At 35.3% G+C, this 25,480-nt stretch overlaps 2 protein-coding genes across 2 annotated transcripts; one reads left to right on the plus strand and one right to left on the minus strand.

Moving 5' to 3' along the window:
• Nucleotides 1–2,757: 2,757 nt before the first annotated feature.
• On the minus strand, nt 2,758–11,852 carry LOC126965027 (60S ribosomal export protein NMD3). The gene is made up of 9 exons (XM_050808450.1): nt 11,657–11,852; nt 11,431–11,565; nt 11,173–11,323; nt 10,419–10,662; nt 9,969–10,262; nt 8,215–8,324; nt 6,867–7,024; nt 4,224–4,406; nt 2,758–3,008 (listed from the first exon to the last, which is right to left on the minus strand). The coding sequence occupies exons 1-9, from the start codon at nt 11,701–11,703 to the stop codon at nt 2,819–2,821; spliced, it is 1,512 nt and encodes a 503-aa protein (XP_050664407.1). The 5' UTR covers nt 11,704–11,852; the 3' UTR covers nt 2,758–2,818.
• A 6,968-nt stretch (nt 11,853–18,820) lies between these two features.
• LOC126965019 (ATP synthase subunit beta, mitochondrial-like) lies at nt 18,821–20,581 on the plus strand. The gene has a single exon (XM_050808438.1). The coding sequence runs from the start codon at nt 18,946–18,948 to the stop codon at nt 20,488–20,490; it is 1,545 nt and encodes a 514-aa protein (XP_050664395.1). The 5' UTR covers nt 18,821–18,945; the 3' UTR covers nt 20,491–20,581.
• Nucleotides 20,582–25,480: the final 4,899 nt, after the last annotated feature.

A 25,480-nucleotide genomic window follows, 5' to 3' on the forward strand; every position in this document is an offset into this window, starting at 1 on the left:
AATACAAATCTGTGTTCAACGACTACCAAACAGTCAACACATGATATTTCTATTATCTCTAAATATATATTAACTAATTAACTTGATAACTATTAATCTTCGATCTTGATTATATTTTTTGATAAAATATTTATGAATTAACTTTAGGTAAGTATAGTTTCTGCCAGCAAATTTATATGCGTCTACTTCAAAATCACAATAACGGAATAATCACGATAACAGAAGATAGTCATGCAATGTCATTTACCGGAATAAAAACCCACCTATTTGATTATCCAGACTAAACTACCCCTGTGTTTCCCCGGGCATAGGAAGAATAGGGAATTCCCATGCCCAAGAGTGCCGTTAGAGGCGACATAGGGCATTTATCAGTGGGAGGCTTTGTTGAACAGGATGCCGGCTTGATTACGGTTAGGCAACACAACGGCGCCTTTTTCTGCCGTGAATCAGTAATGTTTAAGAATTATTGTGTTTCCGCCTGAAGGGCGCCAAAGCTAGTGGCATTACTAGGCAAATGAGACTTAACATCTTATGTCTCTAGGTGACGAGCGCAATTATTGTAGTGCCGCTAGTTTTTGGGTTTTTCAAGAATCCTGAGCAGCACTGCATTTTAACGGATAGGGCGTATTAATTCGCATCAGCTGAACATCCTGCTCGTCTCGTCCCTTATTGTCCTAATAAAAGGTATGTGTTAGCCAGGTTTCAACTTAAACTATTCAGCTATTTTGCGTGACGTAGGTATAACAACATCACTCTAATTTTAGTTTTTAGTACGACTTCTAGAATTCCGCTTATTCACCAGAATAAAAAGTAAGTACCTATATGATAATAAAGACTAAACTATGTGTTAGCCAGGTTTCAGATGTAACTGTTCAGCTATTTTACTACACTCTAATTTAAGATTTTAGTAGGACTTATAGGATTGTCTAAAATTACGCTTACCTTTACGCCATGTCATTCAGCGGAATAAAATGTAGGTACCTATCTGATATACCTATAGACTAAACCATGTATTAGCCAATTTTCAACTTTAACTTTGCAGCCGTTTTGGGTGATCGTATAACTGTATCTAATTTTAGTAGGACTTATAGGATAAGGTACCTAGGATTAGGTACCACTCTCTCACAAGACTAACGAGTTAACGATGTATTAGTTGTGAAACTCGCATTAACGTATGAGCCCCTTAAGGATATTTAAGCAAAGTAAGATGAGGCAATACAGGTTGTAAATTGCGATAGACGCAGAAAACTGCGCAGCCATCTTCCACTGACATTAAACGGCTATCCAACTTTCCCGAAAGAGCCAACCACGGTGAGGGAATACAAGCTTTGATGTAAGTACTCTAAAGCTGTCCCGGACACGACACAAAATCACGGACCTACCGTTCCTCTCAACAACAAATGGATAGACGTAATATTAATTTAACCACATTCACGAGCCCGCCGCGCGGAGGAATAATTATTGTATTTCACCGGTCTATATAATAGACAAATAGTTAAAACAATTTTTTATAGACCTTACGGCGTGACCTCTCTGTTACGTCGTGAGCGTGGCCCGCAGGCAATTCAATCGAAAAGATGTCGCGTCGTTCATAAATTTTAGTACAAAAACAAAATAGCCAAAACGTGGAAGGTCGGCTAGTTTTCGTTGGATCGTTCAGACTTGTAACAATTAGTATGTGACAACTCATTAGTGTGGGCTAATGTGTGGGCGATATAAACCAACATGTTTATTGTAAATAAATTATTATAAGTACAAAAATAGTAAACGTCTCACCAAAGTAAAAATATATCTAAAACTATTGACGCCAGCCTAGCGAAACTCTCTAAAAAAATAACGGTTCACCCGATTGTATGAAACGTACAGTCATTGATAGATTGACAGATGACGGCTATAATCTTGTAAAAAACGGAGATAACCGTACTCTACTCCGTTTTAAGCAACCGTTCCTTTTCAAACTTAGTCGAATTATACTTCTTCGCCAAACGCCATACTGTAAGTACTACTATGTCAAATGACTGCACGTTTCATACTAAACTTGTCAATTTTTACTTAGGCAGTCTTATTACGTAGTTTTTACATCCTCTTTGATTGACGCTTAAAATGTATTAATTTTTTATCATCATCATCCTCAGCCGGAAGACGTCCACAGCTGGACAAAGGCCTCTCCCAAAGATTTCCACGACGATCGGTCCTGCGCTGCACTCATCCAACGTATTCTGGCGATCTTGACCAGATCGTCGGTCCATCGGCCTACCAACACTGCGTCTTCCGGTACGTGATCGCCCTTCGAGGACTTTCCTGCCCCAACGGCCGTCTGTCGGTCGAACTATGGAGCCCTGCGCACTGCCACTTCAGTTTCGCAATCATTAATTTTGTATAAAATCTTTTTTTTGTTTTAAACTCGTTTTTTTGTTAAATAACCAAGTCCTTCATTTATAAATTTATCAATCACGCATTTTATCATAATGATGCGGCAGTAAGTTGGAAAATAATTGTTCGCTTTTTAAAGAATTCAGCGATTTTGCGGAATAATACATTGGGCGGTATCTTGGTTTAATTTCTTTCAAATCCTTCATGCGAATGGTAGCTTTTTTATGGAGGACAAACGAGCGTACGGGTTATGAAGTCTTTAGACCGAATCATCATATTTTGCTAAAGTCGGTCTAGAGAATTAGGAGGTAACATACCCCCCATATACACTCATACATATTACGTACATATGGGCCAACAAGTTTTCAATAAATAAAATAAACATTAACGAAAAAATATATTTAATTGTATTACACGAGTACATTATACATTAAGCTAGCTGAAGTTATTCTTCATTCATCTCAACATCATCAATGACAAGATCATCCAACATTTCAGCCAGGGTGATGCGGGGCAGTGATGGATCTATCTCATCATCCACATCAACTGGGACTCTATTTGCATCCTTGAATATATTTATATTCTGTCTGAAAGTGGGATCCTCTTCAAGATCGTCCAAGAACTCGTTGTAGTCCCTAGAAATAGGACAACGGTGTTATTATGTCATAATATGTGTATATTTTAACTATTACTGGTATATATTATAATGGTATTACCGATACCATAAGGTTTTGAGATTTCCTTAATTAAAGTCTATGTTTTTATTACAAATATATTTATACGCATAAATTATCTAAGCCTCAATGTTAGTTATTTTAAAAAAAAGTGTGTGTGTGTAATTATGTATGCAGGCAAGAAGTTATACTTCTTTGGCCTAACAAAGCAAAAATCATTAATGATTTATTCCTCGTACTATACTACGTTTGTAGAAAGAACAATATTGTAAAAATCTTACAATGATGGCTTTGACAATTAATTATTAAATAACGAATACAGCTGTACGGGCTTGAACACTTTGGCTAATAATGGACGAAGAAATAAAAAAAAAAACGAATGTCGCAAACGTCAGAAAATTTTATGAATAAACTTCAACCTGTTACTTTTAAATTTAATAAATTATAGGGAGGGTGTGTCTGTAGCCAAACTTAGGTGCTCACAAATTTATAATAAAACTTGTAAGTGTTTTAGTAGAGCAGTCATTTACCCACTGATTATAATGTGAGAGACAGATATTGCTGATAACTCACTGCGTTGGAAAGTGGGATATTTTTTGGGAAAAGACTATAATAATTACTGATTATTAATACATTTGGTCACGATAATGTAAATAAAATGACATTATATCGGCCAGGAACATGACACAGATGTCTCAAATGGTGTATTTAAAAAAATATCTAAAGTGGAAAATCTTCCCGATAAATAAACATCACAAGTGGGAAGAGGGGGTGGTGCAGGCATAAACGAGGCGTTTATTTTCTCAAAATTAAGTCCTTTAGAATTCTTTTTAGTGTCACTTCTAACACTACACCTGTTCGGAAAAAATGGCGATCTGGGAGAGAATTTCCATCGAGACCAAAAGGCAATGTAGAACTAGAATTTTTCATTTTTTTCATGTACGTCAAGGAAATGACACTTATGAATGCCAAGTTTTCTTTTATTTTTACATTTACCACAATTTCAGAAAGGTTGAGATTTAATGAGAAGAAGTGGCAAGAAACTTGTTGCTTTTCTTTTATATCAACATTGCTTCATCATTTTACAAATCATTTCAACTACAATATATAATTTAAAGTAATGCAACAAAGATATCTGTTTGAATGAATGAACAAAGTAAATCTGGGTATACATACTCGTTAGATGAACTCATTCCATTGTGAAGATCATCAGCCATGTGTTTCAGCTTCCAAGTCCTCGCTCGACGTCTGGCTGATCGCTCTCCGTAATATTTCTTGACCAGAAACACATCCGGTATTAAATTGCGGTCAAGTTTGTCGAAATTGTCATCGTTAACATTGGAATCCCCAAGGTTATACCTGTTAAAAAAAAATTGTACACAAATGAACAAAATGGCTATTATTATTATTATTATTATTTGGAGACGGTGGCTATTTGTCTAGTGCTAATGAGTCCTAGTAAAACCTAGTCCAGTATTGAACAATTTTGTTCGCCACTCATACTTAGAGACCCCGCAAACTGCAGACTTTTGATCGGCCGATAGTTTGGTTGGTTTCTTAATCAGTATGAAGATGTATGAGAGTGCGCACATTATAACGATTCGGTATTGGCCGACAAAAAAGTTTGATGTACACGATTGCCTTCAAACTGAACCGTCAGCAACCTATCGGCCGACTGTTAAATCCGTACAGCGCTCTTCTAGGCGCGCACACCACCGATTGTTTAGTCGGCCAGACTCATCAATAGCCGTTTTAAAACTAATAGCGAATCGTCCCTAAAACTGTCGGCCGATAGTTGTCTAGTGTGCGCACTCATCACAGACCCAACTGTATTTGTCGGGCCAGTGTGCGCACGTAACAGCCGAACTCAACCAAACTATCGGCCGATCAAAAGTCTACAGTTTGCGGGGTCTCTTATAGCCCGTCAAGCCCTGCCGCCTTTATGAACTGCAGTATCTTCTTGACGCGAGTATTACAAACAGCATCTGGGAGCAGGGTATAGTCGCCAAGGATGGTGTTGTTGGTGAAGAGGAGTTGGGAAAAGAAGGTGTGAAGAGAAGTTGAAGAGGCGTTTCATCGGCCTCAAGGCAAAATCTGCAAAGTTCTTTCGTTTTTTAATCCGACCACACTGAGGTGGCTGTTTAGGCGACAGTGCCCAGTTTAACATACTGGAGAGTAAGCATAGGTTTTTCCTCCTCAGTGATAGGGCTTCATGGCACAATATGACTAACTGACCATTGAATTTGATTTAATTTATAGTTTTATAGGTTTTTCTAAAAAAAAATATTAAAAGATGGGAAGATGAAATAGTGAAAATGGCTAGATGAACCTGGATTAGACTATCTACAAATGAAGAAGAGTGGAGAAGAACAGGGGAGGCCTTTGCCCAAAGGCACACAGACAATTAAGTATTTAGATAAGAGTCATGTATTAGGATTAGTTTTAACCGACTTCAAAAAAGGAGGAGGTTCTCAATTCGTCGGTATGTTTTTTATGTTTGTTACCTCAAAACTTTCGACTGCGTGAACCGATTTTGATAATTCTTTGTTCTTTGAAAGCTGGTGCTTGCCGTGTGGTCCCATTGTAATTGGCTCCAAATGAGAATGACATTCATGAGAAAAACTAAGTCTTAAATTTTCTATACATACATATAGCAAAGTGTATGGTAAATTTACGAATAACTCAATATCGCGCCAACGGATTTCGATGATTCTTTTTTTATTGGAAAGAATATACTTCAAAGATAGTTGGTAAGAGTATGGTTAGGTTCAGATTACGGCATCCATGACAAAGTAGTACTCTTCAATTCTTAGGAGCAAATTAACGATTCCAAAAATAACAATAATCGTAACTAGAATTAGATTAATTAATTAGATTGTATAAAAATACGCAATTATTTTTATACTTTTTAGTGCATATTATATCTATTGTTTTGGAATAGTGTTTTTGAAGTTTGTTGTTTTTTTGTTAATTTTTTTTTGTCTGAATAAAGTCTGTACACCCAATTAATTTTCTAAATCAAAAGTAACCAAGTTATTCCTACAAGCTCCCCTCCTGTAAAAATCCCTTCAAATCCAGTCTATTTATTTCTGAGATAGACTAGAACACCCTTAGGAACCTATAAAAATTTCAATATAAATGTAGCATATTTGTATTGGCTTACCTCAGACAGTACTCATACAAATTTCATAACATAAATCTATACATATAAATAAAATGGGAGTGTCTGTTTGTAATATTGAAATAACCGTTTTTTACTACATGTATATGAATTTATATACACCAAAATTTTTTTTTTTTTTTAATTTTGTCTGTCTGTCTGTTTGTTCCGGCTGTTAATCTCTGAAATGGCTGGACCGATTTTGACGGGACTTTTATTGGCAGGTAGCTGATGTAATAAGGTATAACTTAAGCTACGTTTATTTTAGAAAAATTCTTTTATTTTAGAAAAATAAAGTAATGTCGCATGTCCAAAAAACGGTCTAACTCTAAAAATAATTTATATGGCAAAACATTATTTGCCCGGTCAGCTAGTATAGATAATATAAATCATTCATTGTCTAACTTGGTTAATATTTAAGTAAACACATTTAAAGCACATTAAAGTATGTAGTTGGTAATTAATGAATAAAAAAAAATTGTAGCTAAACTTAGGTGCTCACAAATTTATAATAAAAATTTGCAAGTGTTTTAGTAGAGCAGTCATTTACCCACTGTTTATAATGTGAGAGACAGACATAATATACTGATACTCACTGCGTTGGAAAGTGGGTTGTTAGTTGATATATAATATAGTGTTTGAATAGATGATGTAGTTACCCGAGTACTGTATCCCCTGGCTTCAGAAGATGTCCAAGATGTGTTTTAGTATGGACAGGGTTAACATCCAAGCCAAGTTCACTTGATTTCACCACCCACACATCAGCAACCACATGCTTGTTCGACACTATTCCTTGGCCAGGAAAGGTTTTCTTTTCCTAAAAAAAAACCAATAAGTTCAAACATGTCTACAGACTTATTCGTGAATACAACAATAATTGCATGTATAATGTGACATATCAAGTATTTTTTTATAAGGGATAAGATAAGCAAGCAAGATTACAAAGCAGTGCCACTCAATATTCTCGAAAAATCCAAAAATTCTGAGCGGCACTACAAGTCCGCTCCTCACCTTGAGACATAATATGTTAAGTCTTATTGACCCAGTAATTTGACTTGCTATGGCACTGTTTAGACTGAAACACAATAATGCTTACACATTATTGCTTCACGGCAGAAAAAGGCGCGGTTGTTGTGCTCATAATCTAGGTGGCATTCTGTGCAAAGGAGCCTCCTACTGCTATATGCCCTTAGTCGCCTGTTACGACATGCTTGGGCCTGGGACTTTCCCCTTCTTATTATGCCCCGGAGAAGCACAGTGCTATATTATGTCATGCTGTTACATGAACACAGTATGCTAAAAATTTACTTAAATCGTTTCTTTATACATATTATATGATTATTACTTCATTATCTTAATTCTTCATCATTTAGAACACTAACAGAAACGCATTTGAACGCAAGGAACCACAAGAGTCTAATTCCCCAGATTAATGTCACATTTAAACAAGTAATAAAAACTCCTTCGACACCACATCTGTGTAAGGAAGTCCACTTAGAGCAGTCGAATGTAACGTAAAAGTTGACATTAGGGGTGGCACATGCTCGCAAGGTCTTTTATAAATTTATCTTCTATATATATAAAAGAGTATGTATGTTTGTATGTTCCCTAATAACTCCTTCGACCGATCTCAATGAAATCTTTTGTAATAGATTGGTTGAAGCTCAAGAAGGTTTACATATATAGTTTGTCGTGTCACGATCCCACCCACGCATTTACGATATCTCTAGAAACTTTCGACCAAACTTGTCTTGAGTAATATGTTATTATGTTATAACATGATTTGTCACACTCAATAACATTTCATTGCTTGGGGCGGCGCCATGTATGGGGTCGGCTCCTTCCCTCAAATATATGTGACGGGAACATTGGCCGGTCCATGCATCAAAATTTATGTCAGATGTGTGAACAAGCAGATACTTATAGTGTCCAAAATATGTGCATAGGAAAACCTTGATACTGTTGCCAGCATAGTATATCAGTAAACAAAATAAAAAATAAACTTACATGTTCCTTTAAAATGTCAATGTCCATCACAATGTACTCCACTAACTGTTTTGGATTACAAATCGGAGTAAATGGATGCCTCCAATAGACTGTTGACGAAACATCACACACTGAAACAAAATACACATTCCTACAATTGCTAATAATTAATTTCTGGTATATATGGAACAACTTATCAGAGGGAGGATTCTGTTCACAGGATACCAGCTAGTTAGGTACTACAACGGCACTTTATTTGGTGGTGAAGAAGAAATGTGCAAGGATTATTGATATGCAGATTCAAAAGTGCCATAGCTAGTAAAATTACTGGGCTAATGGGATTTAACATTTTAAGTCTCAATATGAAAAGGCATTTATTTCAAAATAGATTCCTATAGAGCTCTTTATGACGTCACTTCAAACATTACTATGACTTTGGAAAAAAATGGCGCTCTGAGAGAGAAGAAACGGCGCGAGAAATTCTCCCAGGATTCTTTTTTGTCCTACTTTTAAATAAATATACAGAACTGTAGTCATTGTTATCTGTATAAAATAATCATAATCTATTCTGGAGCCGATCAATCACTTAGATATTCATCTGTGAAGTAGTGAGATGTATGACAGAGCCATTTTTTAATTATAATTAAATTTATTTACAGATAATGTCTGAACAGTGACTGGGATTATACTATAGTGTATACACATACCCTTAAAGCTAATATGTATCTCATGAAGCCGACTAGAATTAGTTACAAGCAATCTCTTATTTATGATGAGTACAATTGAGATTCCGCTCCAATTTCAATCAAATCAGGTTCAATCAATGATCCTGAGTGGCAATACAATGGGCAGACTGTGTCACCTACCATCCGGTGTGTTTAACTCATCTCATCACTATCACATTAAAAATATAGCCATGGAATGGATACAAATATTTAGTACAATACTTGCAGTACAATTTAGTACAATAACTGCAGTACAATTACTCAGAATGATAGGTTCAGACACAAAAGGCAGTAGTTCATTGCAATAAGAGCACATTTTTCTTCCTTATTATAGATAGGCTAGGGCCTATCTACAATCTATGCAGTCAAGAGCGGTGAATCTTTGATATTACTTAAGACTTGCATTATGTTGTCCTGTAGATCAGTACTGTAGTTAGCAAAACATTAAGTTATGATAGAAAATACTGGGCTTTTAGTCATCTGAATTCAGTAGTAACAACTCATTCAACAAAATTTCAATGTGTGTTTCAACATAACCAGCCTTACTATATTGTGTAAGGATGTAGAGACTTTTACACATTTTATTCATCTATACACACCTTTGTGACACACTATAAGACCAATGATAAATAATATTCTTATTTTAAAAAAGTATAAATTAATTACAAATACCACAAACATACAATCCTACTAATATTATAAATGTGAAAGTTTGTACGTCTGGATGTATGTTTGAACTTCTTTAACGCAAAATCTACTGAATAGATTTTGATGAAACTTTACAATAATATAGCTTACACACCAGAATAACAAATAGGCTATAATTTATAAAACTATAGTGTGAATTATACAAAATACAAAAGAAGTATGATTGTTGCCAATGAATACAACTAGCGCCATCTCTTTTCAACTAGCAAGCAAAAGATCAATAGAATTTATATGGCAAAACAACATTTGCCGGGTCAGCTAATATTTATTTATTACTTCATTCAATGACACCCAAGATCTGTGTAACAGCCTGTGTACAGGTTAAACCTCTTCTATACATACCTTGTCCTGTATTAGCATCTATAAGGTGTATTGTACTGGTAACTCTCTGGACTAAACATATTGGTGATATTGAACCCAACTGGTGTGTTAGTTTCTTAGGAAGGCATACAACACTGTCCTTTGACAAGGGGACTATTTCAATGCTAAATGTAAACTTATAATTGTAAATGTTACTGTGAATGTCATGTGATATAAGTTTCTTCGAGTGCTGACATTTTATAGGTAAGACAGACTGAATAAAGTCAACCATTTTACGGGCATGATTTTCTGATGCATAGAAAAAGTCTAATCCATCTGAAAATAAATTTTATAGTTAATATAAAGATATTCTAGCAGAAAAGAATAGAATGTCCTAAAGAATAAAGATTTAAGTCAAAGCAGAAGCATGGTATCTATATATATTGTCTTATTAGTATACACAATGGAAAGTTACTCGGAGAAAGATCTTACCGTGTTTTGGTTTAATACCAAGTGTGTTGGCATGTGCTTTATGTTTTAGTATCAATTGCTCCAAGTAATAGAATGTCTTTCTGTTATTTGCTCTTTGTCGCACCTGCACTAAGGCACGCCAGTAATCTTGTGCCTCTGACCTATGGCATGCATCACACATCTGGTGCTGAACAACATACTCCACAATGAAGGTCTGTTGCAAGACAGTTCCACCTATAACCTCACCTTGAACTGTGAGTTTGACCTAATACAAAAACAGCCTAATTAATAAAAGGCATTTATTTTCTCAAAATTGATTCCTTTAGAATTATTTTTGATGTCATTTCTAATATAAACTAAAGTGGTAGTAGTATCTACTACCACTTTGGAAACAAATTGCGCTCCGAGAGAGATGTAGAGGCTCAAGAAACTCTCCCAGCTTTTTTTATGAAATATACAATATTGTGCTGTCATTGCCATTGCTATAAAATAATCTTAATCTAGCCCCAGGCTGTGTGATTACTTAGATATTCAACTGTGGAGTAGTAGGATTTAGCCATTTTTAATAAAACATTTAAATTAATTTATAGACAATGCCTGAACAGTGGCTGGGACTTTATTATAAAAATATATACATTTACTCTAAAAGCTATTATGTATCTTATTAAGCCTACCAGAACTAGTTACAAGCAATCCCTTATTTCTTGTGTTATAATAATGATGAGAAGAGATTAATAAACTAATAACATGAAAGTATAAAATCAGTAATAGTTACTTTTATTCTTTTCGAGTGTGGTTCTGTCCATGCAAACCCAGCATCAACTAGTTTAACTCTGTTTAATCCTTTCAGCCGTTTTAAACAGAGAGCCAAGAGTTCCCTTGATTCCAATGAACAAACAACCCATTCTGCTGGTGGTTGTAAGTACCTGATAATACATTTAAGAAATGGCTTTCATCTTATACTTTTGTTTTCGTAAAAGCTAATAATATAATTTATTAAGTAATATTTGTTTTTAATAATGTTAAATCATACCTTTCACAACCTCGACAAAAAAATAGCGTTGCTTGCTTTGGAATACCATCTGTAACATCAACGTGAGCTCTTAAACAAGCAACACACATATTAGATGGATTGGCTTCAATAGGAACGGCACATTGACAGCATAATCTACAATGAAACAATTAATTATTGTATAGTTAGTCAATTTCGTTTGTATAGTAGCTAAAATTATAACCTACAATAATTTATGTATGCTCACATTCTAGTACTGGTTACAGGTGTGTCTTCTGGTGAAATATATTCCATGATTACGTTACTCAGTGAACCGACTCTAATAAAAAGAAATTTTCTTGCACAGTACTATAATAGGGGAAAATGAATAATACTGAAATATAACATTCTATGTGATTATTATTTTAAAACATGGTTTCAAAACGATCAACGCAGTCAGCTTGATATATAGGGTAGGGATGGCGATCTCTAATCGATTAATCGAAGAATCGATTTCTCGGACCAAATAAATCGAAATTTTAAATCGATATGTCGTACTGAATCGATATTTTACCCTTGAAAATCGACTTTCGTTTTTTTCTGTTTTGGTAAAAAATCATTTGTTAGCTGCTGCGACAATTTTAGATCCTAGATTAAAAAAAAATCATTTTGCTGACCAAGTAGCCTGTTCTCCAGCAATAAATAGAATAAATACTTCAATTTTAGATATTCAATCACAGCAACAACTTCCACAAAATAATAGTGAATAATTCGACGCAAAAGAAGGGACTGATTTAGAAAAAGGAATTTGGGATTTTTATAAGTTGCTTGTCAAAAAGCAACTCTCTACATGTAATACACTTGCACTGAAAAGTCAAGGCTTAAACGAAGAGTTTAAACACTGTTTTTCACAGGCAGCTAGTCCACCTAAAGTATGATCCTATACTTCATTGGCAAGAACAAAAAAAACTCTATTTATCATCATGTTCACTCAATAGCCGTGATGTATATGAGTATCGTAGGATCATCTGTTCCCTGTGAGCGCCTTTTTTCGATTGCCGGCAATATCGCAAGTGATGAGCGGAACCGCTTGGATCCCAGTAGACTTGACAGATTGTTGTTTTTAAAAAGCTTAGATATGAAGCATTAGGAACTATAAGCTATGTTATCTACTCTCTTAACTTTTTAATGTAACAAATACATTTAGAAAATTGTGCACGACAATAATAAATTGCTTAAATTTTGTAAAGTTATATATCGAATATTAAAGCATTTGAATCGAGTGGACGTGGACGGTGCGCGGCTCAAGCGATAGGTAGTTAAGTGACCGGTTTGAAGAAGAATCGCGGGGGGCATTCACGAGATCGACCACGGAGGATGGACGTATCGTGTTGAATCGCTGATCGCGCTGCTTTTAGTCCACGGCCTCGTCGTACAAATTATAGAAGCAAATTGAAGTTTCATTTACAGACCACTATTATTAGAATAGCAAAAGAAGGAACAAAAATAAATGTCTTCTTTTATATCTGATCTGATATTTTGATATGGTAATAAAAATAATTGTAATTATCGAATTCCCTGAACTAAAAAATTCCTGATTTTACTGATATGAGATCCCAGAGATTGGTTATTATGGTATCATTCTTGTTTTTCATAAAATGGATTTATATTTACATTGTAAATACAAATTGGAAATTCAATTTAGACTTCGATGTTTTTATGAATCGATTTATCTGATTACGATTCGAATCGATTTAAGAATCGATCTTTTTTTGGAAAGATTCGCCATCCCTAATATAGGGAAGAATGAAATGTCTATGTCTCATGTCTACCAGAAATGAGAATGCCACAGACTAATAAAATATGATGCTTACGCATGGAGACGCATGGAGAATGCAGAAAGTGAAAAAAAAACTAAAGACAAAAAGTATAGACTATAGCCCACAGAACAACAGAGACCATACACCACAGAATAATAATTGCTACTAGCAGAGTTAGAGACTATAGAACATTGACCATAATTATCTTCTTCTACCTTCTCTGTTTATTTCTCTCCCATCAAGGAGTTTTGGGCTCGCATGAAGCTTTTCCCCCTAGCCTATTATTTACTTGTAAATAAATCAAGATTTGGAGGTTGATGTCCCGTATATACCTCATATAACTTTTTACTAAATAGGGTAGTGGATTGTTATTCCAATATTTGATGATTTAATGAGATAATAATATATAGTTTGGTAATGTGGGGGCTATTTGGAAAGTGCAAAAATAATATGATGAAACATACGTCCTTTACACTATAATTGTAATATATTCAGAGCTAGACTTCTCCAACAATTATCCTAATAGCTTTTGGAGGGATCTAGTTTTCTTAGATCGATTTAATTATAGGGCTAGAGGAAAATTGTCTTGTAATCTAGGATACCCAGTAGTATAAAATTCTATAGTAGCCTTAAGGAAAACGCATGTGCACCACACCAAACACCAGAGAGACATCTCTTAACTCGAAGTTTCTAAACTCGAGTGTTTTTCACATTAGTAACAACGTTTTCACATAAAGCCATGGCTGTCAGTTTTGAATCTAAAACTACACCGAAAAACTTAATAATGATAAAAATTTTGGTATTCAATGATTTACAAAATAGAGACACGGGAGTGGGTCGGGGATTGAAAATAATACTCCGCTAATAGGAACGAGTCTTTATTTGCCGTCACTTTTCTGAACTTGCACTTCGACGGTCTGCCGCTGTTCTTCTTGTTGGTGGCGGTACCTCAAACGCGTCACACCACACCGACCACTAAGTCTCTTCTTTCTTCTTCTTCTAATTTCACTTTCTACTACTTCTTCTTTTCTTCTCCTTCTTTCTCTATACTTTCGAGTCAGCACTAGAACTGCCGTTTTTCAAAATGATTCTCCCATTCCATCTTTAAATTTAAATCGTACTAGAAATTTCTTTTAGCTATTTTTATAGTGCTTACACATTTTCCATCCTCTTTACTCTGTTCGATTCTATTTGATCTTGAACTTACTAGAAATTTTCATTAACTTTACAAAACCCAAAAAAATTCATGCACTGGTAGGTATATCGGACCCGGGTCTACAGCGTCAAAAGTAAACACTTTTCCGCTGAGGTACGAGTATTGCTGACGGAGCTGTTGAAATTATCCATGTCTTGAATTCTGTCAACTCTCGTCATGTACGTTGCTCCTCGATATGAAGTTTGACAACTCTCTTCATTTATGTCGAAGCATTGCTACGCGACAATTGCTGATGTAATCCTTGACACGTGACTTTTCACGTGAATCTACCGAACTGAAATAAAGAGCCCTTTCCAAGCAAGTCTACACTGGTACCGTACCTAGTCTAGATTTTTCTAAGCAAAGCTTGCAAAATCTTAGCTTGATTGAAGCTTGAAGCTAATTTCAAGTCTAAAAAGAGTGCAAGAGCAGATTCATTACGTGTAAACAATCAATCAATCATCACAGTGTATCAATCGTATGTCTGTCATAAAAGTACCTACAATATCTAAATACCTAGACCGTAGCGAGTTCAAGCCGTGTCCCGTGTGATTTCACAAACATCTTTATATAAGATGTTTGTGAAATTTTGCGGCATTATATATGCCGTTCATGCTACCTATATCTTACGATGTCCGCGTCCCGAGAGAGGCTCGGATATGCCTTATCCGCTTTTCGACATGAATAATGTTCGTAAAGTTTGAAACCGCGCCACGCACAGAGTTCGACTCGTGTCCGCAACAGTCAATCATAATTAATCGCTTAGCGAGTAGTAGACATAAAAAGTTTGTTTGTGGCATTAACTTTATGTTATAACATAACTTCATGTATCACGGTTTTTAGAAAATTCTACTACCTACTAGTTTTGAATTAATATAACAACTTGCGGTGCAACAAAAGTTGCTCAACGAAAATAGCTCCTCGTAAACAATGATATTATAGTATTAAAAGAGGTAGATATGTCACTAGCGCGCCGAATACGAAAACGCAACCAAGCCGAATGCCGCAACGTGACTCGAGTCTCGAGTGCGGACATAGATTAACGTACAGAAATGGCGAAATATTGATGCTGTCTGTTCTCGGATGATCGAGGTAGTATATTATAGGAAATGATGTAAAAAAAGCGTTGTTATAGTGAATGTAATGGTAGGTAGCGAACGTAGACAGTGTGTGCTATTTGCTTACGTAGGATCTTTTTTCAGTAACACTGACCCTTTCGGTATATCCCTTGCTAACTGCAGAAGAATCAATGGATCATTTTATTCTTCTCCTGTTATCTTATTGTAATAAACCCTCAACGAAAAGACATTCATCAATAACGTAAGATACAAAAAATAATAATTGTAAACTTAAAACTTTTTGGGAGCTGTCGTTAGTAAATTTGTAAAAATGGGACCCTGTATGTTTTTTATTATTTTATTTATTTTATGTTCAAATAATTAATATCATCAACATGACTTTATAATATAATTAATATTAAATATTTTTTTTATAAAATCAATGACACTTTATTTACCTAATTTCAATGCAGTTTTACTACTTTAAAACTTTAACTACATGAACTCATGAATGAATCGTATTTTAGGCATAAATCACGGTGTACGGTAAATCATATCTGATGGATGATTCTGTATTTATCTATTTAAATACGAAGCAATTAGCAAATAAGATTTATCTCTTTTTCGCTTGCGATAATTGCATTTACTATCCTTCTTTGACGTGTAATCGTAATGTAGTGTGCTATTCCAATGCTAAATTATTCATGTGTGCGTTAGTGTATCATATTTTATAATACACCAAATATCATTGCTCGTAAACCCATTATTTGGTCCGTATTTCAAAAGGCGTCTCAATACGTAATCCATGAACAAAGAACATACACCATGTTCTCTATTTAATGCACAGCTTTAACAGGATTTGAGAGTCATTGAACTGACTGAACGTCGGTGTACATTACACAATTATACTGCATTGGCAAATAGTTTTTTTACCACCTGCAACATTTCCAGTACTTTCTTGTGGCTGCTGTCATTTATTAATTTATTTACATTAATTATATATTGATTCATTGCAGATAATTTATGCCGAGAATTTCTTTGAAATGGAAGCTACTTTTACTGCGCCCCACCTAATGGAAAAAATTGATAACACGTATTCCAAAGATCCTACATTCAGTGTGATAATGTATTATCAGACTCACATATATATACTGCCTCACGCTCGCTCCTGCAGCTACCCTACATGCTTGTCTGGCAAGGGGTTGGAAATATAAAAAATGTCTACGTGAAAAAACTCGTACGCAAGCAAACAGCACTCACTGTTTACGTCCGCTACCGACCGTAAAACTTGTTTTTGTAGTTTGATTGTTCAGCTACCTATATACGCACTTGTTTATTAAAAATTATTACATATCGTATTACATTCACTACATCAACGCCTTTTTTACATCATTTCCTAAAATATACTACTTCGATCATCCCGCAACAGACAGCATCAATATTTCGTCGTTTCTGTACGTTAATCTATGTCGACAACGAGACTCGAGACTCGAGTCTAGTTTTCGACATAGATTCATGATTTCTTACCTGTGGTATGTAATTCTATATTTTTTTTATTTACTTTCATAATTAGTGCATCTTCCCATAGCACAAGACGGCATTTTAATGTTGTACCTATATCAAATTGTAAGCAATAATTCTGTCAACAACAAACACGTGTGTACCGTTTTCGTATCGAGAGAGCGACTACGACTAAAGAGACCAATTTAGGCGATTCATATTCGGCCCGCTAGTGACATAAGTACCTCTTTTAATGCTATAATATCATTGACAACCTTTCAGCTTTTTATAAAATAACAACGTTCTAGGGTCCACTCTATAACAGGTCATATAATATAACATATTAATGTAACCTCCTTGCAAATCATATATGGCCCTTCATTGTTTTGTCAAAACAAAAAAGTTAAAGTTGACTTATTAAAACGATGAAATTTTTATTCAATAAAAGAGTTATTTTTTATCTGAATTTGCCAAAATACCTACTACAATTTACATAAATGAATTAAATATTTTTTTTTCATATGTTAATATTATTTAGATTATTTGATAAAAATATGCTTTGAAAAATTGAAATATGGGGTAACAAGCACGCCAGAAGTATTTTCAGAAGTTATCAATGAAGTAAAATCGAGTTAATTGCAAACAGCTGGCTCTCTAATTAAACTGAGCCAAGCTACCCTTTATATTTTGCTCTCAATAAGCAAGATGCGTTCGGCGTTGGTTGAGTGCTTTTACTACGCCCCAATGTGATGAATCTAAACACCGCAATTGGACGTTCGACGGTTGAACTAATGGAATAGTAAATCTGCCTTTATGAACCATTGACCCTGTAATCGTGAGTTAAGTTAATATTATGAAAACTATTAAATTGTAAAGTCTTTGAAAATGCTAGTGTAATAAGCTTATCGTAAAATATTGATATCTTTTTTCTGGCGTATCCCATGAAGATGATTCGATGGTGAACAATTAGGCCTGTTTTCCACAGGTGTCTCGATGCGTAATAGGATTGATGGATCAAGAGTTTTTGTCACTGTATTCATAACTGTGCCTTAACGAGCGGGCGAATCTTAAAGCCGCAATTAGCAAAATATAATCACGTACATTTTTTTATATATAACAGCTGGCAAACGGGATGGAGAGAGGTGAGGCAACCGCTCATGTACATTCGCAACAACAGCTGTCAGGAAATGCGTTGCCGGCTTTTAAGGTTTTCCTTTATGTTTTTTCCTTGAAGGTCCCTGTATCTCTTCGCAAAAACCACAGCCGGTAATTGATTTCACAAAGTGGCTGTGCGAGGCAAGAAAGTTTTTATTTTTAAATTGGTAACAGTACTTCAATATTTCTTACAATTACAAACGATTAAAATGTTTTCTTTTAGATATTATACATTTGGATTAAATTGCACTTTGAAGGACTTAGATTTACCGCTTCAATTATGGTGTCAAAACTAATAATTTATTGTAGTGTACGTTTGCTAATTTTTAGGGGATCACTTTCTGGGATAGAGTACATTATTTTTCAATAATCATATGACCATGATATTATATTGTATTAATTTTGGTTATCGGTAAGAAATAAATTCTTAATAATATTATATGTACCTCTGTTCTTGTAGTACGACTAAAGCATTAGGTATTTGTGCCAGAATGTCTTGGTCACCTGAGCTACGAGAGTTAAGGACTTTCAGGGTCAGGAACAGAGGATGACAATGTAATTCTGCCTTCATGAACTATTTATTTTAAGAATATATGTATTTTTCATTCAACAACTTCATGCCTTCGCTGATTTTATGAATTCGTAAGTCTATGGTGTATTATGGTTCAATACTTACTAGTTACTCTATGGAAGCGGGGAAAAAATTGGATATTGTCTATTGCTTTGATCTCTCCTTCCTATTACGTAAACCCGAATGAGCACCGGGATATTAAAAGAAGATTTAATCTGAATTTCTGATACTGTTTCTGTACATCACCGAAGATAGAAAATGTTTTCTACCGTGGGTAGAGCTGGTCTGTTGACCACAAAAGCAATAGTCAATAACACCATAGCTGAGAAGACACCTTTGATCGCTGGAGCACTCGTGAGCAAACGTGATTATGCAGCCAAAGCTGCAGGAAAAGCCCAAGGTAAGGTGGTAGCTGTTATTGGTGCCGTAGTAGATGTTCAGTTTGAGGATAATCTGCCATCAATCTTAAATGCCCTCGAGGTTCAGAACCGGTCTCCAAGGCTCGTCCTTGAAGTGGCTCAGCACTTGGGTGAAAATATCGTACGTACTATCGCTATGGACGGTACCGAAGGTTTGGTTCGTGGACAGCCCGTGTTGGATTCTGGGTCACCAATTCGTATTCCTGTCGGGGTAGAGACCCTTGGGCGCATCATGAACGTCATCGGTGAGCCAATCGACGAGAGAGGCCCTATTCAGTCTGACAAAACTGCAGCAATTCATGCAGAAGCTCCAGAGTTTGTTGACATGTCAGTAGAACAGGAAATTCTGGTTACTGGCATCAAGGTTGTAGACCTGTTAGCTCCTTATGCCAAGGGTGGAAAGATTGGCTTGTTTGGTGGTGCAGGTGTGGGCAAGACTGTGCTTATCATGGAGTTGATCAATAATGTAGCTAAAGCCCATGGTGGTTACTCTGTCTTTGCTGGAGTAGGAGAGCGAACCCGTGAGGGTAATGATTTGTATCATGAAATGATCGAGTCTGGAGTAATTTCCTTAAAAGATAAGACATCTAAAGTGGCTCTTGTGTATGGTCAGATGAATGAGCCCCCTGGCGCTCGTGCCCGAGTTGCTTTGACTGGCTTGACCGTAGCAGAGTATTTCAGAGATCAAGAAGGACAAGATGTGCTGCTTTTCATTGATAACATTTTCCGTTTCACACAGGCTGGGTCTGAAGTATCAGCCCTGTTGGGTCGTATCCCATCTGCTGTAGGTTACCAGCCAACCCTAGCCACTGACATGGGTACTATGCAGGAACGTATTACTACTACAAAGAAAGGATCAATTACATCAGTACAAGCCATTTATGTACCAGCTGATGATTTGACTGACCCTGCCCCCGCTACAACCTTTGCTCATTTGGATGCCACCACTGTGTTATCCCGTGCCATTGCAGAGTTGGGCATCTACCCAGCTGTAGACCCATTGGACTCAACATCCCGTATTATGGATCCTAATATTATTGGTGCTGAACATTACAACATTGCTAGAGGTGTTCAGAAAATTTTACAAGACTACAAATCACTTCAGGACATCATTGCTATCTTGGGTATGGATGAATTGTCTGAGGAAGACAAACTGACTGTAGCCCGTGCCCGTAAGATTCAAAGATTCCTGTCTCAACCTTTCCAAGTAGCTGAGGTGTTCACTGGTCATGCTGGCAAACTTGTGCCACTTGAGGAAACCATCAAAGGATTCTCCAAGATTTTACAAGGTGAATATGATCATCTACCAGAAGTTGCATTCTACATGGTTGGGCCCATTGAAGAAGTTGTTGCTAAAGCTGAAACTTTGGCTAAGAATGTTTAATTTTTTTTGTAACTTAGCCTGTATACATAATCATGAACACAATGTGGTGTATTAAACTCTAGAAAAATCAATAATAAATCGTAAATTATTAGTGATTGTTTTAATTTACATTTGATATGGACAGATATGTCCATAATGATATTGAGTTATATTATTAGCTGTGTTACCAAATTTTTCTTCTTCTAATTATATTTCCAAAAAGTCCATAACTATGAATAGAAATATATAGTAGTAAAAGTACAATAACTAATTTTATTTAATATTTTAGGGATAAGCTTACTTTACTATGCAAAATATGTTGTAATTAATCCTACTAAACACATTCTTATGTAACACAAGCTTGGTATGCTGATGGATTTTAAAACCTCTATTTAAACATGCACCCAGTACTGAACATATACACCTAACTTAAGGGTCCCTTTGCCCATTCAGAATGACATTTATTTATTTTATCCATATCAGGTTCTGCACAAAGAAATTTTAACCTGTCATATCTACTTATTAAGCACTAGGAATATAAACGAAAAAGAGATGAAAAAAACGAAATTGGTTTGTTTTCAAATATTATGTGATAATTATTGCAGCACAATTTTTTTTTCAATGGAAGAGGAGGACAAACAAGTGTTCGGGTCTCCTGATGTTAAGTGATCACCACCTCCCACTCTCTTGCTACACCAGAGGAATCACAGGAGCATTACTGGCCTTTAAGGAAGGTGTACACGCATTTTTGAAGGTCGGAGGGAAAATCATTTCAATAGCTTGCTTGTACGTGAAATACAGTTCCTTGAAAACCGCACTGTGGAGGAACACCACACATCCAGATGGTGGGATGATAATCTAATTAGTGGTGTCGTGCGAAGGTAGAATACAGGTCAAACAGCTCTTCGGAACACTCCCGGTAAAAGAACCACAATGAAACGACGTCTCTACGCAGCGGAAGGGGAACTAGCCGTTCACAGAGCCCTGAATCTCCGACAATTCGAGCAGCTCTGCGTTGCACGCAGTCAAATAGTTCGAGATCACACAGATCCTGTATTCACTGTTTAGAATTATTATATTACGTTATATATTATTCATAATGTAGGTATGTACTGAGTTTTAAAAATAAGCAATAATATAGTAAAGTTCACAAATAGTTTTAATTACAACGCTTAGAGACCCCTAAATACGCAAGCTCGCCTTTACAATGTCGGCGAATGTTTGTTACAAATCTACGTCGGCGCTCGGCAAAGCCCAAATAATGATACTTGCAGTGGTGATATGGTACGTACAACCAACGTCGGTCGTATGCTGATCGACCATATAGATATAATTTTAGATTTCCATATTATGATGCAAATAAGCATATTTATATTTCACCACTAAGGGATTTTTAGTTTTTTTGGATTAAACTACATTTTAAATTTAGCAAAAGCTGTCATAGATATATATATTAATGTCCGCTTACACTTCATATACCAAAAAGATATCCAAGTCTAAAAGACAAATTTTATTTAATTCAAGGAACTTAACATTTAAATAACCAGTTTAACTATTTTTGTAAATAAAATAATAATGACTCAGGAAAGTTTCATTTGAAAATATTATATTTGAGTATTAGTTTCTCTAGTTAAAGGTTACCCTAACTTATTTAATCCAAATCCCTTTAGAACGTAAAGAAGTAACAAATATAAACATACAAACTTATCCGTTTAGTAGTGTGATTTTTTAAAATTTAAAAATGTAAAAAATGTCCCAACTGAACAAATCTTGATCGGAAAATAGGGACATACTGACCGAACATGAAACTTATAACAACCCTCTTTTTCGTCTGGGTTTAAAAATACCTAACTGCTACTCCTCTGATGTCACTGTCCAAATCGGGTTCTAAATTCAAAATACGGAGCTGAAACTGAAATAGTGTTTACATTGCTGCGTTTAACGACCAATAAAATTTTAAAAAACTGGAGTGAACGCAGAAATGTATAGATATAGCAGTCGAAGGTTATTTTGGTGTCATGTGCCATATTTCGGCTTTGATTTTGTATGAGGTGCGTTGTCTATAATGTATAGGACGTCATTGGTATACCCCGTTATAATTATCCCATGAAATTAGAAAAATCATTGAAATTACATTTCATACAAACGAAAGACTCACAATGTTATTTCTAAAAGCTAAACAATTAACTCGGCCTTGCGTAATAAGCACCGACTAGAAATAAATTGAACTATAGGTACCTAAATATATTATTTATACTAGCTGTATTAAGTCCATAATTTTGAACAGGATACTTGAATAGGTACTACTTTAATAATTATGTTACTGCACCAGTCAAGCATCAGTATGTATCAAGATAATATCAGACAAAAATAACATGCTGAAGTGCATGTTCTTTTCAAAATAAAACTTTATTGTTACTCAAATCTGCGTCCACTGTGACTGAAGTATTCATAAACTAAGGCCATTTATAATTTTTCGAACGCTTTTTCTAAGAATCCAAATACTAATTTAAAATTGAATTATCTAATTTTTTCTTAAACACATTTACACCTATTTTTATTAATAAGGCGTGTTTTCAAGTTTCTTAATAATCAAGGCATTTATTTTTGTCAAAATTGATTCCTTTAGAATTCTTTTTGATGTCATTTCTAATAACTACTAGATACTACTACCGCTTCGGAAACAAATGGTGCTCTGAGAGAGAAGAAGCGGCGCAAGAAACTCTCCAGCATATTTTTTTTGCGCTCTTTTAAATAAAAATATACAATATTGTACAGTCATTTCTATTGCCATAAAATAATCACAATCTAGTCCCAGGCTGTCCGATCATTTAGATATTCAGCTGTGGAGTAGGATTTACGACAGGCCATTTTTTTATAAAACATTTAAATTTATTTATAGATAATGCCTGAACAGTGGCTGGGACTTTATTATAGAAGTGTATACATTTACCCTTAAAGCTATTATGTACCTTATGAAGCCCACTAGAATTAATTACAAGCAATCCCTTATTTCTAGTGTTATAATAATGAAAATCACTATTAAGACCAAAAAGGTGACGATTTTTGTGAACGTATATTAAATTTTCATAAATGTACTGACAATGAACAGTCATAATATTTATTTCTTTAAATTTTTCTTTGAGAGACTGTTCTCAGACAAGACAAGTTTTAAACATTGATATTCATTATATAACTTAGACTCCCATTCGCCTATTTAAAAGGTAATTAAAAACTGTCCAAGCGTAGTTGAACATACATATACATTAACTTATACGTGAGATTAAAATTAACATAAGGTGATGAAGATGAGATACTATGATAAGTTTTGTCAATTCTTATCCCCAGGCACCTATGTGGTGGTGTTTCCAGTTTCACTCTTTCAAGATTAAGGAACATTTTCTATATTATCATGTTATATTATGTATGAGCAGTATGGTGAGAGGTTAACCAGTTTGAGGCTCCTTTGCACAGGAAGCTGGCTAGATTATGGGTACCACAACGGCGCCTATTTCTGCCGTGAAGCAGTAATGTGTAAACATTACTGTGTTTCGGGGTGAAGGGCGCCGTAGTGAATGAAATTACTTGGCAAATGACACTTAACATCTATAGATATATCTATATATATCTTATTTTATAGAAATTACAGGCATCAAATTCTCAAATCTTTTCTTACATTCTTTGATCAAACATCCCATCGGGCTGGCAAATAGATCACACTGTGGTGCTACCTCAAGTACAGAGTTTAGAAGACAGATGGCTCGTATTACAGGCGTGTGCTTATGCGCTTGAGTGCGTGTCGCCGCGCGCGTACGTACGAGGTCGGTACAAAGAAACGCAGCAAACGTTGTAATAAGTATGTGCAGTCCACCCTGTCACGAATTATTATGAGGACAAACTTAGTAAGAGCTCCGTACCTGCAGTGAATCAAAGCCCAGATGTCCTTGTAAAAAGAGTGTTGGGTACATAAATGGATAGTATCCATATTGCCTCTTATACAAGTGTCTCAGGAATTGTTTTTGGACTTGTTCGATCGTTAAAGTATATTTACTCTCATGTGAGTTCCAAACAACTGAGTTGCACTCAAGAATACTACGGCCTAGCGCCATAATATAAAGGATACGATACTTGTCTCAAGGTGACGAGCGCAATTGTAGTGCCGCTCAGAATTTTTAGGTTTGTCAAGAATCCTGAGAAGCACTGCATTGTAATGGGTAGGACGTATCAATTACCATCAGATGAACGTCCTGCTCGTATCGTCCCTAATTTTCATTTAAAAAAAAAGGTATTTTAAAATTTTTCTAAGTTCGGTAAAATCATGTATAGAAAATGTGAAACACAAGCCAGGCGACACGAACGGTGATTGCGACACAGGAATACTTACTTCTACGATAATCACAGCGATACTGCGGCAATAATATAAAAAATTGGTTCCATACCACCAGCCAACCACATTTATATAATTTCTTTTTCTTAGAATTTAATAAAAGCAAATTAATTTTAAACCAGTTATGCACTAAGAGCTGCATTACTTTCTTTGACAATGAAAGCACCTCGGCCAACTTTCTCCATGAAATAGCAAAGTAGTGTCTTACACATTTGAGCAGACTTGCCTTTTGTAGTTTACAAGGTCATTAAATAGTGTGGATCCTAGAACAGCACCCTGAAGAATGCTCTATATTTAACATAACTAAAAATGTGATTGTTAATCACGTGAAGTGTCCAATTGTATGTAGTTAATGCTGTCAGTAATAATAAAAAATTTTCTCTTACACCCTTTTTTTCAATTTGATGCATCATCTATGCAGTCAGCAACATGGAACTCTTCTGGTGTTAGAAGATAATGGGTTGCTGTGATGACATACCATCAGGTGACAAGTATATTATCTTCCCCTCCAATAAAAAAATATGGTGGTGTATAGATTGCAGTATATCTTGTGTTTAATAAAGGATATGTGGACAGATAAATCAAAGGGGAGTAAGGATAAATAATTATTACATAATCACTAGC

Source organism: Leptidea sinapis, chromosome 6, assembly GCF_905404315.1.
Source record: "Leptidea sinapis chromosome 6, ilLepSina1.1, whole genome shotgun sequence".
Taxonomy (NCBI): Eukaryota; Metazoa; Arthropoda; class Insecta; order Lepidoptera; family Pieridae; genus Leptidea; species Leptidea sinapis.